Source organism: Sorex araneus, chromosome X (genome assembly GCF_027595985.1).
Source record: "Sorex araneus isolate mSorAra2 chromosome X, mSorAra2.pri, whole genome shotgun sequence".
NCBI classification, from domain to species: domain Eukaryota; kingdom Metazoa; phylum Chordata; class Mammalia; order Eulipotyphla; family Soricidae; genus Sorex; species Sorex araneus.
This window is the reverse complement of record NC_073313.1, coordinates 317,924,965-317,946,701: the sequence shown is the minus strand read 5'-3', so window position 1 is coordinate 317,946,701 and position 21,737 is coordinate 317,924,965. Positions and strand designations below refer to the sequence as shown.

The 21,737-nt window shown below is 40.9% G+C and overlaps 1 protein-coding gene across 1 annotated transcript in view; it reads right to left on the bottom strand.

The window, feature by feature from the left end:
• The window catches only part of VWA3B (von Willebrand factor A domain containing 3B), a 198,031-nt gene that overhangs the window by 36,361 nt on the left and 139,933 nt on the right, over positions 1-21,737 (bottom strand). Inside the window, 3 exon segments of the mRNA XM_055121327.1 lie at positions 12,455-12,656; positions 17,240-17,290; positions 20,163-20,281. Coding sequence (XP_054977302.1) covers positions 12,455-12,656; positions 17,240-17,290; positions 20,163-20,281 — 372 coding nt within the window.

The window sequence follows — 21,737 nt, the reverse complement described above, 5'->3', positions numbered from 1 at the left end:
CGGAAATCCCTCAAAAGAAAGGCTGGAGTGCTAGTTCTCTGCCCCTTCTCGATGTTTCTAGACCTGGCTATTCTTCCAATGATTCCAGTTTTCCCAGGGCTCCTGCTGCTGTTTCTGTCTAGTTCTTGTCATGGAGTCACACAACTTCCTGTTAGTGTCAGATGATTGGGACCTCAAATCCTCTACCAGCACCTTAGATCTCACGACACCACTGGGAACAGAATATCCTCCACTTGCACTGACTGAGTGGGATTCCACCTCCTGCCTAGTCCCCATTAAGTCCTCCACACTTGGTTCTCCTTAGATGGGGAGGTCAATGACCACTTTTAAACACTTTAGAGTGGAATCTAAGCCTATGACTATGTATTCAACCTAGCAGCAGGAGATTGCTGGAATCTGGCTAGCTGATATCTCCTGGACAAAGAGGTGTCTTTAGCTTTTGAATAAAAAACCAAAATGAAACATCATCATTTTAAGAATCCCAAGTGCTGATTCCCCCCCTTCCTACATCTAAATGCCAAGACAGGAGACAGAAAAGTTTTAGGTAATATTCAGTGTTCATGTGAGTTCTTCCCTTCTTGAATTTCCTTCTGTGATGAGTGTCCCTGAACATGGTTCTCTCTCTAACTTCCCAGCTGAGACCAGCAGCACATGCACCATTTGGGTCCTCATCCTCAGAAGGTCCGCCTCTACCTGGGTCCCATTTCTTACTCTCACCCCTCAGGAACCCATCTGGGGTTTAATTTTCCAATGATGACATATGACTGAGGTTCAGGCCTGAATGTGTCTCTTGTTCCTTCTGTTTTAATTGTTTTGCCAACAGGAAATCTTTAGTGTCCCCAGAGAGCAGTTTTGAAGAGAGGTGGTCTGCCCAAGCAAACAGAACACACTGATGCTTGAATGAGTGGAATGAGCAAGGTTGAGCTAGTCTCAAAGGGTTAGAGCATAATGTTTCCCTTCTCCCTTCTCCCTTCTCCCTTTTGCAGAAGGAATAGGAAGAACTGAAAGGATGGGCTTTACAGTGCAAAGGTGGAAATCGGTCTGATTGCTATTCAGAGCAAAATACAGCTCAGTCAAAAATCTAAGTCTCCCTAAGTAACAGTCTCCTCTATAGTTTTCAAAGCCATAACCCTGTCTCATTCTAATGTTTTCAAAACCAAATGATGTCTCTTCCCTTCCATCTCTCAGTTATACCTCACCCAATCTCATATATATCTCCTCCCTTCTGATGCTCTGTTTTTAATGGTGAATCACATTCTCTACCCCATAGTTTTTCTGGAGTGGAGAATACGATTCACCATTCCTAAAGGTCAGAGATTTCATATTCTGTACTGATTACTTCAATTCTGAGAAGTAAACATGAGCAGCCAGCTGTGTAGGTACATTTCCAAGGCCTCTTGGGGGTGCTTAAGCTGCTTACAGACTAACAAGACTTTCTGCCTTCAAATTGTCCAGGTCAGTTAAGGTTACAGGTACAGAGAGTCTAGTGGATCTTTCTGGGCCTAGATTCTTTGGGATTTGCCCCAGAAAACATCTCTTATGTACTATTGGACTATTGCAATATAACATGGCTGGGGTCCTACACCTAGCTCCCAGGGAGAACTAGGGAAGGCTAATTATAATTCAGATATCTGGTGATTATTTCTACCACACTGACGTTTTGAAAGCTCAGGACTGGCTTATGATAGTGAATTCTGCAATCAGGGCAAAAAAGAGGGCTACTTTTTAAAAAAAATTGTTTTTTTAATTGAATCACACTGAGATACACCATTACAAAATTGTTCATGACTGGATTTGGATCATATCATGTTCCAACACCTATTTCTTTATTGGTGTACATTTCCTACCACCAATGTCCCCAGTTTCCCTTCAGCACTCCCCTCCCCCTAGCCCCTGCCTCTATGGAAGGCATTTCTCCTCCTCCTCCTCCACCCTTCCTTCTCCTCCTCCTCCTCCTCCTCCTCCTGCTATTCCTCCATCTCCTCCTCATCATCATCTTCCTCCTCTCTCTCTCTCTCTCCTTCCCCTTCCATTCCCCCTCTTCCTTTTGGGCTTTATGATTTGCAATATAGATACTGAAGGGTTATCATATATATCCAAAAAAAGTCACAAAAGGTTTCTCTCTACTTTATAATCACTGATCCAAGTCTTTGGCTTTTGGTAAAAGAATTAAAAATGCTGCACACACACACACACACACATGCAAACACACACACACACACACACACCAGTGAAAATAACTGCACCTGTGGTGAATTCTTATCCTAAGATTTCAAAACAATTGCCATTTTGATTCTAATGAACATTTTTCATGTTAGAAAACTGTTAGTGTATCCTGAAATCAATCAATCAATAGGACATGATGAAAATGGAAGACAATTTTCTGATAATATATCACATATGGTAAGAAGTATCATTTTTAAAAAAGAGTATAAAAATATCTTCAATTGCACAGGGCCATGAAAAGTGGGAAGAGCTCTGAAGATAAAATCAGTCAAGTACAAAGGGACTTTTCCCACTGCCAGCAACCCCCTCCCCCACCCACACATACCTCTATGGACCACAGAGGCCCTGGCCCAGAGGACTCCACTTAACAGAAACCAGTACACAAACAAAGTGTCTTATTTCACTTTGGCTTAAATTCCCACCATTTTGTTCTCAGTTCCTTCCCTATGAACATCTTTAAACAAAAGTCTTCACTTCCTATATTTACTTTCTCACTTTCTCATTTACTGACTCTGCCACCAATTGCAATTTGACTTGTAGTCCCGCAATGCCACCAAAATTATTCTGGTTAGTATCACTAATCGTCTCCCTTTTGCCAAATCAATTGGCTCCCAGTCATCATTCTTAAGACTTTTCAAAATGCATGACAAAGGAGATAGCAACAATGAGTCTATGTGGATTATTAGATGTTGAATACTCAGTGTTCTATACTGTCCTTAGCATATTGTGTACATTGTCTTCCAGTTGTTTTTTTCAGCTAAATACTTAATTTTTCCACTTTTAAAATGAGAAGTTTTAGTTTTTTAGGGGAACCAAGTAAGGTCACACAGCTAGAAAGTAGTAGCACTCTGCCTGATCTAGATTTTTTGGTTTCTAGTGTCTCTTCACTACACAGGCCCCATGTCTTCAATGCAGCTAGCAAAGTCCTAATGGGGAGGCCTGAAGGAGAGAAACAGTAATGATATCAGACTGTTTCCTGTCCGAGAGCTTTTCCTGACCATGGAATCTGATTCATGTAAGAGAGCAAACGCATATTTAGGGTTTAAGAACTTATGAAACTTAATATTTCCCACTTTGTAAATAGGAAATAAAGAACCAGAATAATTAATTTATACCTCCTTAACAATGTGCTTTTCCACAGTAGAAATGACATCTGTACCTATATATTCATTGCAGCACTGTTCACAATAGCCAAAATCTGGAAACAACCCAAGTGCCCTAGAACAGATGACTGGTTAAAGAAACTTTGGTACATCTACACAATGGAATACTATGCAGCTGTTAGGAGAGATAAAGTCATGAAATTTGCCTATAATGGATAAACATGGAGAGTATCATGCTAAGAGAAATGAGTCAGAAAGAGAGGGACAGATAGAAGGACTGCACTCATTTCTGTTGTATAGAAAAACATCACATGAGGCTGACACCCAAGGACAGTAGATACAAGGGCCAGGAGGATTGTCCTATAGCTGGAAGCCTGCTTCATGAGCAGAGGGGAGTATGCAGATGGAATAGAGAAGGGATCACTAAGAAAATGATGGCTGGAGGAATCAGTCGGGATGGGAGATATGTGCTGAAAGTAGATATTGGACCAAACATAATGACCTCTCAGTGTTTGTGCTGCAAGCCATAATGCCCAAAAGTAGAGAGAGAGTATGGGGAATATTGTATGCCATGGAGGCGGGCGGGGGGAGGGGGGAAGGGATACCGGGTATATTGGTGGTGGGGAATGTGCACTGATGGAGGAATGGGTGTTTGATCATTGTGTGATTGTAACCCAAACATGAAAGCTTATAATTATCTCACAGTGATTCAATAAAATAAAAAAATAAAAATAAAAATGTGTTTTTCATTGCTAGAATTCCAGATAAATTCAGTAAAACATTCTTCTTTTAGGTATATTTGTATGGATTTTATTTTATTTTATTTTTAATTCTTTTATTGATTCACCATGTGGAAAGTTACAAAGCTTTCAGGTTTAAGTCTCAGTTATACAATGCTCAAACACCCATCCCTTCACCAGTGCACATATTCCACCACCAAGAATCACGATATACCTCCCCCCTTCCCCCCACCTCCCCAGTCCCCCACCCCGCATGTGTAACTGGTAAATTTCACTTTACTTTCACTTTACTTTGATTACATTCAATATTTAAACAAAAAATTCACTATTATTGATTTGGAGTTTCTCCCCCCTAAAGTCGATCTGCTGAAAAGAAAGCATTTGGTAATTTGTTTTCCATTGCTGAGAATGAAGAGATATGAGGTCAGGAGGCCTCACTAGCAGCAGCATAGTTTTGGATTTCTGTATTTTAGTATTTTAGTAACTAAGTCCAGAGAAATGTCTGCCAGGAATCGCAACATTGTAAGCTTGTACCTCTCAGCTACTTTATATTCCACATATGAGTGCGAGCTTTCTATATCTCTCTCTTTCTTTCTGACTCATTTCACTCAGCATGATACTTTCCATGTTGATCCACTTATATGCAAATTTCATGACTTCATGTTTTCTGACAGCTACATAGCATTCCATTGTGTAAATATACCAGAGTTTCTTTAGCCAATCATCTGTTTTTGGGCACTCTGTTTTTTTCCATATTGTGGCTATTGTAAACAAAGCGGCAATGAACATGGAAATGCAGATGTCATCTCTACTATACCTTTTTGCCTCTCCGGGAAATATTCCCAGGAGTGGTATTGCTGGGTCAAATGGGAGCTCAATTTCTAACTTTTTGAGAATCGTCCATATTGTTTTCCAAAAGGGCTGAACCAGTCGGCATTCCCACCAGCAGTGAAGGAGAGTCCCTTTCTCCCCACATCCACGCCAACAACGGTTGCTTTTGTTTTTGGGGATGTGGGCCAGTCTCTTTGGTGTGAGATGATATCTCATTGTTGTTTTGATCTGCATCTCCCTGATGATTAGTGATGTTGAACATTTTCTCATGTGCCTCTCAGCCATTCGGATTTCTTCTTTGGAAAACTTTCTGTTCATTTCATCACCCCATTTTCTGATCGGGTTGGCAGTTTTCTTCTTGTGGAGTTCAACCAGTGCATTGTATATCCTTGTTATCAACCCTTTATCGGATGGGTACTGCATAAATATCCTTTCCCATTCTGTGGATTGTCTTTGTATTTTGGTCACTGTTTCTTTTGAGTTGCAGAAGCTTCTTAGTTTGAGATAGTCCCATTTATTTATCTTTGTTTTCACTTGCTTGGCCAGTGGCGTGTCAGCTTTGAAGATACCTTTGGCTTCAATGTCGTGGAGGGTTTTGCCGACTTTATCTTCAATGTACCTTAGGGATTCTGGTCTGATGTTGATGTCTTTAATCCATTTTGATCTGATTTTTGTACATGGTGATAGATGGAGGTCTAAGCCCATTTTTTTGCATGTAGCCGTCCCGTTTTGCCAGCACAATTTGTTAAACATGCTTTCCTTGCTCCACTTCACATTTCTTGCTCCCTTATCAAAGATTAGATGATCACATACTTGGGGGTGTATGTCAGAGTATTCAACCCTGTTCCATTGGTCTGCAGCTCTGCCTTTGTTCCAGTACCATGCTGTTTTAATGACTACCACTTTGTAGTAGAGTTGGAAGTTGGGGAGGTTGATTCCTCCCATTTTCTTTTTCCCAAGGATTGCTTTAGCTATTCGTGGGGGCTTATTGTTCCATATGAATTTCAGGAGCGCTTGTTCCATTTCTTTGAAGAATGTCAAGGGTATCCCTATAGGGATCGCACTGAATTTGTACAATGCTTTGGGGAGAATTGCCATTTTGACAATATTAATTCTTCCAATCCATGAGCAGGGGATGTCTTTCCATTTCCTTGTGTCCTCTTTTATTTCCTGAAGTAGTGTTTTATAGTTTTCATTGTAGAAGTCCTTTACCTCCTTTGTTAAGCTGATTCCAAGGTACTTGATTTTTTGAGGCGCAATTGTGAATGGGATTGCTTTTCTCAGGTCACTTTCTTCTCTCTCATTATTTGCATATAGGAAAGCCATGGACTTTGGGGTATTGATTCTATAGCCTGCAACTTTACTATACGAGTCTATTGTTTCTAGGAGTTTCTTTGTAGAGGTTTTAGGGTTCTCTAGATATAGTATCATATCATCTGCGAATAGTGAGATCTTGATTTCTTCCTTTCCTACCTGAATGCCCTTAATATCTTTTTCTTGCCTAATCGCTATTGCAAGTACTTCCAGTACTATATTGAACAGAAGTGGAGAGAGTGGGCATCCTTGTCTCGTCCCTGATCTCAGAGGGAAGGCTCTTAGTTTTTCCCTATTGAGGACAATGCTTGCCATAGGCTTGCCATAAATAGCTTTGACTATATTGAGGAAGGTCCCTCCTATACCCATTTTGGTGAGTGTTTTTATCACAAATGGATGCTGGATCTTGTCGAATGCTTTCTCTGCATCTATTGATATGATTATATGATTCTTATCTTTTCTTTTGTTGATATGATGGATTATGTTGATTGATTTCCGGATTTTAAACCATCCTTGCATCCCTGGGATGAATCCCACTTGGTCGTGGTGTATGATCTTTTTGATGAGTTGTTGAATTCTATTTGCTAATATTTTGTTGAGAATCTTCGCATCTGTGTTCATCAGGGATATTGGCCTGTAGTTTTCTTTTTTTGTGGTATCTTTGCTTGCTTTTGGTATTAGGAAGATATGAGCCTCATAGAAACTGTTTGGGAGGGTTTCTGTTTCTTCAATTTCCTGGAAAAGCTTGAGAAGGACTGGCAAAACGTCCTCTTTAAATGTTTGGAAGAACTCGCTAGTGAATCCGTCTGGACCTGGGCTTTTGTTTTTGGGAAGATTTTTGATTACCATTTCAATTTCCTTGATGTTAATTGGACTATTCAGGTACTCCCGGTCTTCTTGGTTCAGCCTTGGGAAATTATAGGAGTCGAGGAATTTATCCATTTCTTCTAGGTTCTCTTGTTTCGTGGCATAGAGATTTTCAAAGTAGTCTCTGATGATCTTTTGAATTTCATTGGTTTCTGTTGTGATGTCCCCCTTTTCATTTCTGATTCAGCTTATAAGGGTTCTCTCTCTCTCTTTCTTTGTGAGTCTTGCTAGTGGTTTATCAATCTTGTTTATTTTCTCGAAGAACCAGCTCTTGGTTTCATTGATCTTTCAGATTGTCTTTTGGGTTTCCATGTCATTAATTTCTGCTCTAAGTTTTATTATCTCTTTCCTTCTGCCTGGTTTGGGCTCCTTTTGTTGGTCCTTTTCTAAGGTCTTGAGCTGTGAAGTCAAGTTATTTATGTGGGCCCTGTCTTCCTTCCTGAGATATGCTTGCAGAGCTATAAATTTTCCCCTTAAAACGGCTTTAGCTGCGCCCCACAGGTTGTGGTAGCTCGTGTCTTCATTCTCATTTGTTTCTAGGTACCTTTTGATTTCTTCCTTGATTTCCTTCCTGACCCACTCATTGTTCAATATTGAGCTATTTAATTTCCAGGTGTTTGATTTGGTTTTCTGCATCTGTCCACGATTAAGTTTTATCTTCAGTGCATCATGGTCTGAAAAGATAGCTGGTACAATGTCTATCTTGTTGATTCTGTTGAGGTATGCTGTGTGGCCCAGCACATGGTCTATTCTGGAAAATGTTCCATGTGCACTGGAAAAGAATGTGTATTCCTTTTTTGGGGGATATAAAGCCCTGTATAGATCTATTAGCCCTCTCTCTTCTAATTCTTCCTTCAAAGCCAGTATTTCATTGGTGAGTTTTAATCTTCTTGATCTGTCCAGAGGAGACAGTGCGGTGTTGAAGTCTCCAACTACTATTGTGTTGCTCGAGATGTCCTTCTCAAGGTCTCTTAGCAGTTGTTGTAGGTATTTAGCTGGTCCCTCATTGGGTGCGTAGACATTTAGGAGTGTGATTTCTTCCTGATGTACACATCCCGTGATTAATAAAAAGTGGCCTTCACTATCCCTTCTAATCTTTTTCAACCTGAAGTCTATGTTGTCCGATACTAGTAAAGCCACCCCAGCTTTCTTGAGGGAGTTGTTTGCTTGCAGGATTGTTTTCCATCCTTTGACTTTGAGTCTGTGTTTGTTCTGGCTATTCAGATGTGTTTCTTGCAGGCAGCAGAATGTTGGGTTCAGTCTTTGAATCCATTTTGCCAGTCTGTGTCTCTTAATTGGTGAATTCAGACCATTGACATTAAGGGAGATTATTGTTATGGGATTTTGAGCCATCTTTGTGCAAGGGTTTGTTGTGCTTGTAGAGGTTGTCCTTGTCTTACAATAGCCCCTTTAGTGCTTCTTTTAGGTTTGGTTTTGAGTCTATGAAGTTCCTGAGCTGTTGTTTATCCCCAAAATAGTGTATGATTCCTTCTAGTTTGAATGAGAGTTTAGCTGGATAAAGTATTCTTGGTGAAGCGTTGATTTCATTGAGTTTTTTTCACTATATCCCACCATTGCCTTCGAACTTGGAGGGTTTCCTCTGATAGATCTGCTGTGAATCTAAGGGGTGCTCCTTTGTATGCGATTTCCTTCTTGGACCTTGCTGCTTGCAGTATTGTGTCTCTCTGGATGATGTCCATCATTGTAACTATGATATGTCTTGGGGTTTTTCTGTTAGGATCTCTTTTAGCTGGCACTCTTCGGGCGCCTTGAATCTGGATGTCTAGCTGTGGGAAGTTTTCCGCAATGATTTGTTTGACTGTGTCTTTTTCGTTGGGGTTGGTTCCCTGTGGTTCTGGTAGTCCAATGATTCTAATGTTGTTCCTCTTGAAATCATCTCCTAGGACTCTGATTCTGGCTAGAGCTATTTTGAGGTCTCTTGCCATGGTTTGTTGTTGCCTATAGGCTTCTTGCTGCTCATCTTCAAGCATACTGATTCTGTCTTCGGCTGCAGTCATCCTATTGTTGAGGGCAGCCAGAGAGTTTTTGATTTCATGTACCGAATCCTTCATTTCTTTTTGAAGGTTTTTTATTTCTGCTCTCATTTCTTCCCGTATTTTGTCGGCTGTCTGTTGTATTGTTTCTGCCAGGTCTTCCTTGACGTTGTCCATCTTTGCATTGAGTTCATTGAACATGTTGAGGATTTCAACTCTGAATTCTTTCTCAGAGAGGTCAATTTTGTAGGAAGCGCCCATTGAGGTTTCCGGACTCCTTTGATCGTCCTCTGCTTGCAATGGGGATTTTCGCTGTTTCTTCATGTTGTTGTGGTGGTATGAAAGAGGGCCCTTGAAGATGAGTATCCCTGTTTCCTTTTGTTGCGAAAAAGGATTGTGGATAGGCTCCGTTAATAGTGGTTGCCTTTTTACTTGCCGTTTGTAGAACCTGGTCTCCTACTGAGATGTTTCCTTCAATCCTTCTGTGAAGTCTTGTGTTTTATTGTCCTACTGCTTGCGAATAGCTAGGATGTTAGTCTTGGATAGGATGTTGAGGAAATTATCTGCTGCCGCGTTAGCTGCAGCCGGCTGGTAATGAGGCCAAGTCCACTTTTCTTAGGCCACGCCCCCTGTCGATTAGGCCACGCCCCTTTCCCACAACCCGGCAGTGGTCAATGGGCTGGGGTCGGCGTGCCCCGGCAGCCCGGAGAGGAGGGAAGCCCGGGGTGCTCAGGGCCACGGAGCAGGCTGGGTCTGGAAGGGCGGGTCGAGGGAGCGTCACAGACCCTCCCTGTGGAAGACAGAACGGCAGCGGCACTTGGGGTCGGCGTGCCGGCCACTCGGCTGGCAGTCCGGAGGGGAGGGCTCAGTAAAACATTCTTCTTGTTCTGAATTATAAGAGGCCTCTTAACATTCCATTAGCAACACTCTCCATTTTTACATTTTATATAAAATATACATCTAATAATGCCAGAAAAAGTTGCTGCTAGGAATCTTGTTGCCACAGTTCTACCTGTGAACATTCACAATTCAGGATCTATTACTTTACTTCTCCCACTAGAATAGCTGGGATTGGTCCACTGTGTCCTGGGCACTCTAAGTGCCCAACATAGTTCATGGTCCCTTTAAGAAACTTGTAAGAGTTTCAATAGATAGAAGCAAAAATGAGAAAGAAGTACAATACAAGGGAAGAATTTTCAGGAAGAGGGTGTTAATTCACTAACAGTCTTTGAGCCTTGGATGCCGGTGAGGCATCCAGGTGAGGAAGGAAGTCTAATGTGCCCCAAAACTTGTGATTTTTTTACTATTGTAGTTACCCAATTGTTGGGGACTAGACCAGGGCCTCACCTTTGCAAGGCAAGTCCTCTGTTACAGAGCTGCAGCTATAGTCCTAGCTCCTATATATTTGGATGGTTCCTCTCAGGGGAGGATATACAACTATACAACTACACATAATACAACTATATGGTGTACAACTCTGCACCATATTAGTGATATACTATACAAATATGCAACCATACACTATGCACTATACAACTATCACTGTCACTATCATCCCGTTGCTCATCGATTTGTTCGAGTGGGCACCAGTAATGTCTCTCATTGAGAGACTTATTGTTACTGTTTTTGGCATATCCAATATGCACGGGTAGCTTGCCAGGCTCTGCTGCGTGGGCTCGATACTCTCAGTAACTTGCTGGGCTCTCTGAGAGGGGCGGTAGAATCAAACTTGGGTCAGCTGCGTGAAAGGCGAATGCCCAACCCCTGTGCTATCGCTCCAGCCCTATATTCCAAATAATATGCATATACTATACAAATATATAGATGTATACTATATAAATATACATTGCACAACTATATATATATATAGTTATACAACTATACACTAACCACCGTACAACTATGCACTATACAATTCTTTGAGGAAGTTACTTGGTTTGAATAACATCAACAGGCTTAAGACACTTTGTGACAACAAAAGTTCTGTTTTCTGCACAAGAATTCTATACTAAAGGAAAAAATGTGATTTGCAGAGGGGAAATACCATTAAAGAAAAAACAAACAAAATACAAAAATCTTGAGGAGCAAACACATAATTTAGAGTTCAGCAAAACCAGTGTCATTCAGCTAAAAGTGAAACCAGAAAGAGGATTCTCAAAGATCAGTTATTTGGGTCTATATTCAGACTGCCATAAAGGGAACACAGGAACGTTATATAGAATTCAGAAAGGTTTGGAGGTGGAGACATAAAACATCTGGTCAGGGTTGAGGCTGGACCCTGATCTGGCTACATCAAAGTCCAGCATTTTAATCATTGCACTGTATTTCAGCTTTTTCAATGAAAAGATGTATCCTTTTAAAATCAAAATTACCTCCAGTGCCATTGGGATGTTTTGGTTTGGGGCCACACCTGACAGTGCTCATAGGCAGAACTCCAGGTTCTGCCCCCAAGAATTACTCCTGGTAGGTTCAGGGTCCAGGGACTGAGGGACTGAATTTGGGTCAGGTGCGTTCAAGGCAAGTGCCCTAACTGCTGTACTCTCTTTTGGCCCCCAAATTTACCTTGCTTTTTAATTTTTATGTCTGTTTAAAAAGCTCTCTTCTCCTGGGGTCAGGGAGCACCTGAAAAGGGCTGGGGCCCATGCACTGTGTTCTAGAACCCTAATATCAACCTTCTGCACTGCTGACAACAGCCCCAGAGTGTGGCCCCAAATCCAAAAGGTTATTTTCCCCCACAATAAAAATGACAGGTAGAAAACTTACAAAGATTTCACTCAGTATAAAAGAAAAATTTAAGTAGCATGTAGAAACAACATTTTACTTTTAAACACAGCTGGAAGATAGCACAGTGGGTAGGGCTTTTGCCTTGCATGTGGCTGACCCAGGTTCGATTCCTCCAGCCCTCTTGGAGAGCCTGGCAAGCTACCAAGAGTATTTCGCCCACACAGCAGAGCTTGGAAAGCTACCCATGGCGTATTCAATATGCCAAAAACAGTAACAACAATCTCACAATGGAGACTTTACTAGTGCCTGCTTGAGCAAATCGATGAGCAATGGGATGACAGTGCCACAGACAGTGCTACAGTGCCATTGGGATGACCTGGGTATCCCAGTTCCCCAGGGCCTGAGCATCAGCACCACATCTTCAGGCTCTTGCATTGAACCAATGTCTGTTGGTGAAGAATCGCTAGTAGGGCCTTTGGCCTCCTGAGCACGGCTTTAGGGTGCCTCCACGGCCCCCAGTAAAGCATAATCAAAAAGTCATATGACATTTTCTGTTGCTTTAACTTTCAGAAATTAGTGAAGTAAGGGAAAGAAAGAGAGATCAATGAGGCTGGGATGGGGAGTGGAAATTAACAAACAGTGCCAAGGCACTCACCTCTACCAGTGTTCTGCTTTCATCCTCTTTCTTGGCCGCCCCCTCGAGCTCCATGGCCTGCTGGATATACATTTTCCCGACTAGGATTTCATTCTCCAGCATTGACAATTCTTTCAATGAAATAGGCCAATTTGATCGTTCTAACGCCTGGTTTAAAGCTTCTTTGTTTTCCAAATACATAATTGGTTTATTTGAGTCTAATCTGAAAAAAAAAAAGAAGAGGAAAAGGAGAAGGAGAAGAAACAAACAATAAAGTAACTCAAGTAGAAAAATTTTGTTTTCGATAAGCCCTCCCAGGAGAAACAGAGTCAATGGAATATTGGGTATCAGCTGGACCACTTTCATGCCTTTTGGTTCATCAGGATGTAAGTAGCTTGCACTGAACTAGTTAAATTTAACCATCTTGCTATTTAATAGATAGTTTAGGGGTTAAGATATTTATTTTTGCAAGTGGCTATGGCTGCAGCAATGGTTCAAATCCCAGCATGCTAAGGTCACCTGAGCATCACCAGGTATGACCCCAGAGCAGAGAGCCAGTATTGGTCCCTAAGCACATTCAGGAGTGGCCCCTAAGAACTCTGAGTAACCCCCTCCCCATCCCAAATAATCATCTCTGTGAATTACAATAGGTGCTTTCCCCATTATGTAATATGATGAACTGATTTTATATATGTCTTATCACATGGATTTTGTGAGCTACTGCTTTTTAATTTTTACTTATCAAAATTTTGGGGGGGGTTGTTTTTGGGAGGAGGCACATTTGGAACTCATTCATTTCTCCTTTGGCCTAACCTTTGAAAGAACCAAAAGAGAGCTTCAAAGAGATTTCACACAACTTTGCCTAGTGTTGATTCTGATGAAGCATAGTGAAAGAAGACAAACCCAAATGTTCATTATTATTATTCTAATTCATTAGCTATTTTGAAATTCTAATAGACAAAAAATTCTGGTTTTATTGAACCATAATATAAAGACCCAAAGTCAAAATTTTTTAAGAGCTGGAGAACAGACTGGAGAAATCCAGGAATCCAAGGGAAATGAGAACCCAAATCCCAAACTCTATTCTAAATCCAATAACTTTGATGCTAGACAGTCCTGGCAGGAAATGGGTGAGACAAGAGAGATAATGAGGGGGCTGGAGCAATAGTACAGTGGTAGGTGTTTACTTTGCATGCTGCCAACCCAGGTTCAATCCCTGGCATCCCAAATGGCCCTCTGAGCACTGCCAGGAGTGATTTCTGAGCACCACCAGGAGTGATTCCTGGGCACAGAGCCAAGAGTAACCCCTGAGCATGACCAAGTATGACCCTAAAAGTGAGAGTGAGAGAGAGAGAGAGAGAGAGAGAGAAAGAGAGAGAGAGAGTGCAAATGCTAGAATAAGAGCATAATGATAGAATAGGAAGCCTGAGGGCATAATCCCCGCAGAGACTTATTTAACAATAACACAAGGACCAAATTGCCTTTGTTCTTTTACTTACAAAAAAATCCATTTAATAAATGTTTGTGGTTTACAGCATTTTAGTTCAGAGGCCTGAACAGCAGCCCTCAGGGGTTCTTTGAAGGCAAAACCCTCTAAGACTCCAGTTCTCCCCAGAGCTCAGAAATCTGGTTCTCCAAGCCTGGCCTGTTGACTCAGCGCACAGCGTCCCAGACCTCTTCTGTCTGCCCCAGACTGGGCCTGTCAGCTCAGCCCAAGCTTCTGGCTGCTCCATGGTGGAAGTTCTGTGCATGTTCTGGGCTCCAGGAACCCTATTCCTCAAGAAATCATCAGGACTGCAAGTCTCATGACCTTCCCTGAGCTCATCCGAGAAACAGGTACACTGCCTGTGGCAGGCCAGGGACCACTTATCTCAGTCACCACATTGATTTGGTGAGAATCCCAGACACTAGAAGCACTTAAGAAGTTGCACTGGAGTTTCAGATAAGTACAAAGCCAAGAAAATCAGATGCAGAAGCAGTTAAGGCTATCACAAATTCCCACTGATAATCCAATACAACACAGACTCAGAGCCACAAACACTGTTTTGAATTTGCAAGCGTGAAACCCTAATCAGTCCTCATGTTAGCTTGAATGTGAACCCAGAACCCTCACATAGCATCAGGCATAATTATAAAAAGTAGAAAAATATACCTAATAGATGAAGATAAAAAATTCGAAAAGTGTCCACACACTCCAGAAATTCTTAAACTCTCCTAGGAAGACGTCCAAACAATAATGGTATTGATACTCAGTGAAATGAAGAAATGAATGAGAGATAGCAACAATAAGTAGAAAGAGTATGACTAAATTCTAATCAATAAAGAATGAGCTGAAGAGAATAGTTGCTAAACTAAAGACATACTAGAAGGACTCAAACAAAATGGATAAAGTTGAAAATCAAATCAGTAAACTCAAAGATAAGGGAGATATAGTGACCATAAAAGAAGGGAAATAAATTTTAAAATGGAGTAAATATGAGATATATGGGACAGTATTAAGAGGAACAACATTCACATCAAATGAATTCCAGGATAAGAGGACAGAGATAAGGGAAATAGTTGCTGGTAGAAGATACAACAGCTGAGAATTTCCCAAATCCAGAGGGAGTGATATATTCCCAAACCCAGGAATCATAAACTGCCAAACAAAATAAACTCAAACAGAAGAAAGCCAAAACAAACTATAACTTATGGCAAGAGTCAGAGAGAGAGAGGCTCCTAAAACTTGCAAAAAAAATGGGCAGAAACAAATCCAATAGTTAGACGCATAGTAGATTATCAAATGAAACTACAGATCAGATGTCACCAATGCATTGAATGTAAAAGGCCACCAATCAATAATCTATCTGTTAGGTTATCACAGATCTAAAGGAGTGATAAAACCTTTTCAGACAAACAGCTAGACACTTCCTTAAAGAACACACAGGTGACAAAGCGTATTAAAAAGTACTCTTCATCACATCAAAAGGGAAATTCAGATCAAAGTGACAATGACACATAAGGTCATGCCAGTGAGAGAAATGGCTTATATTACAAATTCAGAACTTTCAGTGCTGGTAGACATGTGGCAAAATGAAGTTCTTATTCACTATTGGCTGGAATGTTGACTTATTCACTCACTAGAAAATAGTATGGAGACTTCTCAAATATGAAAAATAGAACTAGCCCAGGTGGCATATAAAAAAACAGCTGGGTAGTAGACAATGTCCAATGAAAACATGCCCATAAACTCTGACAACAAAACTGAGGTTAGCAATTTGGGTGGATATGTGGAGGGATGGGAGAGAGATGGCTAAGAAGGAACCTAGTGCGGATAGTGATGGAGAAATATATTGGCATTCTGGTGATGAGTTTGGTATAGCAACATTATACATTAAATCAAAAAAACACTAATACTAGGACTGGAGAGATTGTACAGCAGGTAAGGCATTTGCCTTACATGCGGCCAACAGGGCTTTGATCCCCAGCATCTCATATGATCCCCTGAGAACTGACAGGGTGGTTCCTGAGTGCAGAGCCAGGTTATCCCTTAGCATTCCAGGTGTGGGCCAAAAACCAAATCAATCAATCAATCAATAAAAATAAAGATCATTTCTTTAAAAATTAATATTGTAAGTCATGTACCTCAATAATAAAAAAATTAAAACCAGTATTGATGTGTATATAGAAAAATAAAACTCCAAAACAATAACAACACTAGCAGCAGCAACAGCAAAACAACCCAATTAAAAAGTGGGTGGGTAAAGAGGGTCAGAGAAGCTGCTTAAGGGACAGAGCACAGTCCTGATTGTCAGTTAGATCCTTGGCACTGCATAGTTCTCTGCTATTTGAATGGACTAGAAAGTATCATACTGAGTGAAGTAAGACAGGATGAGAGGGCCAGAGAAAGAAAAAGGTTTTTCTCACATGTAAAACATAAAGGACAAAGGAAACAACAAATGGCCAAAGGCAAATAAACCCAGAAAACTGGTGTGCAGAACTGAGCTTACTTTGGGAAGAGATAGACGACCTTGAGCCATTGAGACTCTGGTGGTGAGTATGGAGTTAGAATGGTGTATGCATGAAACTATCACTGTAAATCACAGTACCTCAATAAAAATGGGGGAAAACACACACACATGCAATGTTGGCAAGGTTGTAGACAAACAGAATCCTTATACATTGCTGATGGGCATGCAAAATGGTAAACAGTTTGACAATTTCCCAAAAAATACTCCTAGGTATATAATCAACAGAAAAGCATATCAACATAGAACCTTGTATATGAATATACAAGAATATATATATATATATATATATATATATACCAGTATTCACAATAACCAAAAAAGCAGAAGCAAACAAAATGTCCACAAGTAAAACTGTGGTATGTCAGTAAAATTGAGGTATGTGCATACAACATGTATAGATAGTTTGGCTATATGTGAACAGTGGATTGTAACATAGCACTGGGGAAATGAAATGTGCTATATGTATCATTACTGGTACATGCCACAATTTAGATAAAGCTTGGAAAAGTGGTAGGTTGTAGAACCATTTAAATACTGTTACTACTGAGCTACACATTTTTAGGTGGCTAACTATACTTTTTTGTAGGGTTTTTTTTTTTTTTTTTGGCTACACTGGGCTCTGATCAGGGATTATTCCTGGTGGTCCTTAGAGGAGCATATGTACTGCCAAGAATGAAATCTGGGTAGACTTCATGCAAGGCAAGTGCTATAACCCCTGCACTAGCTCTCTGACTCCTGGTTAATGATACTTTATATGAATTCCACTAAATTTTTTTAAAAGGGAAGAGTGACTTACTTTTCTTTTTCCTCTTGAGATAAGGCTCGCCAGACAATTTGATTCAAGCGCCTGTTTTTAAAAATTAACAATAATTCTTTAGTAGCAGTTCTTTCACTTTGTGCAAAAAAAAGGTGACCCCTAGCTCTAAGGGGCATTGCAGAGGGATTCCAACTCAGATGCCGTCACCATGGGACCACGAGACTATGTTTTGCTTAAAGAGCCCCACTAGAAGTGTCTCTCTCTCCCTCAGCATCACTGCAGAGGCCTCTTGCTTTGTGGTAACAGTGTCAAACATTACAGGAAAGCAGTTCACAGTAAGCCTACTGAAGATGGTCTTCTGCCTGTATTCTGAGCAGAAGGGGTGAATGGGTCCAAACAAGAGGATTGGGACACACTTTAGAGATCAATCAACCCGATTGTGTTTTCCAAATGAGTCACTTGGAGGGGAAGCAGAGAAAATGCTTGCTTGTCCATCACCACAAGCTGCCATGAAGATGCAAGTTCCTCACTGCAACAGTTTACAGAAACACAGAGCATCATGCTTAGGAGAGGGATGGGAAAGACTCTGTCTCTCTAGAGGAAGGGCAGCTCCTTTTCCTTTTCACTCATCAGAGGTTCTGGCTAGCTCTGTCACACCCTCACCCAGGGCAGGCTGGAAAGCACACAGAGCAGAAATTATAGTTGGGTATGACTAAGGCAACTGAGAGGGTGTTGAGCCTGGACCCATGGGCACAACTGCGGGAGGGAGGCCGAGAGGCAGTGGATATGAAGGAATCTCTGAGCTAGTCCAGCCTCTTGATTCAGGGATCTTATTTACTAGTTTCTGCATTTGTTGTAGGAAATGCAACCCTTCAACCAACTATGGTGGCTCAAGTGATAGCACAGTGGGTAGGGTGTTTGCCCTGCATCTGGCCAACTTGGGTTCAATTCCCAGCATCCCATATGGTCCTCTGAGCACTGCCAGGAGTGATGATTCCTGAATGCATGAGCCAGGAGTAACCCCTGTGCATTGTCGGGTGTGACCCAAAAAGAAAAAAAAACCCAACCAACTATGGTTGAGGGGTTGCATTTCCTGCCTTATTCACAAATCTACTTGTACTAAGAATGAACTCACTTACAAAGCAACTTATAATTAATAACCCTCTGATAACCTAATCAGCAGCCTCAGCATTTTGATGATCATTATTAGAGGTTTCTTAAAAGGGTGCCAGAGTGAGTTTAGATCAGGTGCTTTTCCTATGAATAGATGGCTGTACCCTTGACAACCAAAAGGTGTTGCAGAAAAGGGACCCAGGATCCAGCCAGTCTTGGTGATCCCCTTTGTACAACAAACCCAAATTGACACATCACTCAAAACTGCTCCCTCAATTCTTAAAATATTAAACAGGTGAACACTTTGGCACAAAGTGTAATCAAAATCTGTTTAGTCACAGTGGTAGAGAAGAAGGACATTGCCAAGTCTCAGGCCAGGAGGATGGGGTCATGCCTGAGCAGAGCAAAGGAGCAGACCAATATGCAGAACCCCCAGGGAACCCATGGAGGCAGCAGCAGGAACTCATGCTCGGCAGCCTCACTTTTCAGCACCAGAAGCAACTTGGGAGAGGCCTGTGATACGTGAGGTGGGAAAAGCCAGACTCAGGATGGGGCCGTGTGCTTCCTGTGGCTGGGAGGGACTGGAACTAGACACAGCAAAATAACAGCTGACCATAGGTGCCAGGGTGGGCAACATTTTTTTGTTTGTTTTCTGGGTCTACCAAGAGGTGCCCAGGGCTAACTCCTAGCTCTATGCTCCCTGCCCACTGTACTATTTCTCTGGTCTCTGGGTTACATCATTAACGTCTGTGTACTTCATGTCTCCTACATATGGTGATAAATGAAAGCCCAATTGTGCAGCTTCCAGAACCAAGAACAGGCTTGTTTGGAGAAGCTGGGTGTGCTTGGAGTTTAAATGCTGTGCACCAAGGATTTATTAAGAGCTGAGGGTGGGGGTGATGAGGGAACTAGAGAACGGGAACGAAGATGAGGCTGGGCACCCCTCCTGTGCAAAGAGGCACTCGACCTATCTCAGTTCTGACCAGGGACAGCTTAGAGGAAATTTTCACTGTGGTCAGCTTTTGCTTTCTTGATGTTGAATAAAAATAAAAACAAACAAACAAACAAAATGATGTTGAATTAAAATCATTTAAATAATATACATATTATTGGGGCTGGAGCCGTAGTACAGCGGGTAGGGCATTTGCCTTGCATGCTGCCAACCCAGGTTCGATTCCCAGCATCCCATATGGTCCCCTGAGCACCACCAGGGTAATTCCTGAGTGCAAAGCCAAGAGTAACCCCTGTGCATTGCCGGGTGTGACCCAAAAAGACAAAAAAAGTAAATAATGTACACATTATCTACATGAGTTTATCATTATAACTTTTTTCCTTTGAGGCCACATCTAGAAATTCTCAGAGGTTATTTCTGGATCTGCACTCAGGAATTACTCCTGGCTGTGCTCAGGAGACCATATGGGATGCTGAGGATTGAACCTGGCTCGGCTATGCACTGGGCAAGCTCTCTACCCGGTGTACTATCTTTCCAGTCCATATCATTATGACATCTTATCAGTCATATTTGACAATGCTATATGCCCAAATGATCACATTCATTCTATTTAAAGGAAAACCTTATATATCTCATGTGAACAGGAGAAGTCTATAGATTTTGAAAAGGGAAGATGGTTTCTTTTAAACTCTGTTGGACATTTTCAGGAAATGCATTTATCATGGGACCTGACACTTGTGAAGTGCCTATTTTAGTGGCAGCTGCTGTTGCTATTCTTTGTGAACAAATCTAAAATAGCTGCTTCATAAAAGAAAACTAAGCTGAAAGGAAGGGAAATGGGATAAAACAAAACAAAAATGCCACATGCATTAAAGAGCAGCAAGAAGTAATACCCACCTTTCATAACACTTAATAGCCTGTCCCACTTTTTGCTTGTAGATGTTGAGCTTGACTCCCTGGGGGTTAATTAGTGACATCTTATTTGTGTCATTGCACTTGTGCGCCGGCGGGAATACCTGCATGTCAACACCAAAGCAAAGTGTCATCTGGACTTACAGATGCCGCCAATAATATATATGTGGCTTAGAGTTTTTATGATTATAAAGTAAATGTGTAAAAAAAATAAAAACAAAAAATCTATAGCAATCAAAAAATAAATAAAAATAAAGTCAACATGTTATTAATGTAGGGAAATTAAAACAGTATCAGAAACATCACAGCTAATTCATTTCTTCCTATTTTTAAACTAAATATATTGTTTAAAATATATATAACACTAAATATATTGTTTAAACCACATATATAAAAACATGTTTTCAGAACCCAAGTCAAAAATGAGTGTTATTGCCTTGATCAGGTCTATGAGAATAAAGGGAACTGGAATCTTATTGTTGCTTCTTTGTAAATTAATAATTGGGTTAAACATCTTTTTAATATATTTATATTTGATTTTCTCTTGAAACTTACTATAATTAATGTACTTTGGTCTTCTTATCTTACAAGAGATTCTTCTACATGCCAAATTATGAAACCTTCAAGATCAATGGAACCACATCCTTTAAGAACACAGAGGACCAGAAAGAGATCTTTTCTTCCACTGCCACTTTTTACCTGATATCTCTGGGCTTGGCAATGCCTCTAACTCCTGATAAAACTCTGTTAATACTAACACTGTTTTCATATTACCTATCTTGCTTTAGTAAGATGTAAGGTTCATTGGAGCAGAAACTTTATTTGTTGCTATCTTCCTTTCACCTAAAACAGTGCTGACACATAATGAGCCCTAACAAATATTTATTGTATTTTCACAAAAATGTACATTCCATACCTAATCAACAACCAGAATGTCAATCCATCTGAGAAGAAATTAATTTTTTATAACCTATGAATATGTGTTAATTATCATATTAATTATAATTATTATAATTAGGTTGCTTAAAGATGTAATTGTCTTACAAAAGCCCAAATGCATACAGAGTGTCATAAGAAGACACCAATGAGGAAATAAAATAATAACATTTCAAACAATGAAATCATAGTAAAGGTAAATATAAAAAAAATACTTAAACCAAAAGTATAGGTTTAAGTTGTTTGCTTTGCATGTCGCTGACCCCAGTTCAATCTCCACTGCACACTGTCTCCTGATCATCACAAGGAATGATCCCCGAATCATACAGATACAGGAGTAAGCCTGAACATCACCAGGAGTGACCCAAAATATGAAACAAGAGTAGGTATTGATATAGAAATTTAATTTTGTAAGTGATAGCACAGCAGTAGGGTGTTTGCCTTGCACGCCGTCAACCCGTGTTCGATTCCTCCTCCCCTCTCAGAGAGCCCAGCAAGCTACCGAGAGGACCGCACTTGCATGGCAGAGCCTGGCAAGCTACCCATGGTGTGTTCAATATGCCAAAAACAGTAACAATAAGTCTCACAATGAAATGTTACTGGTGCCCGCTCAAGCAAATCGAT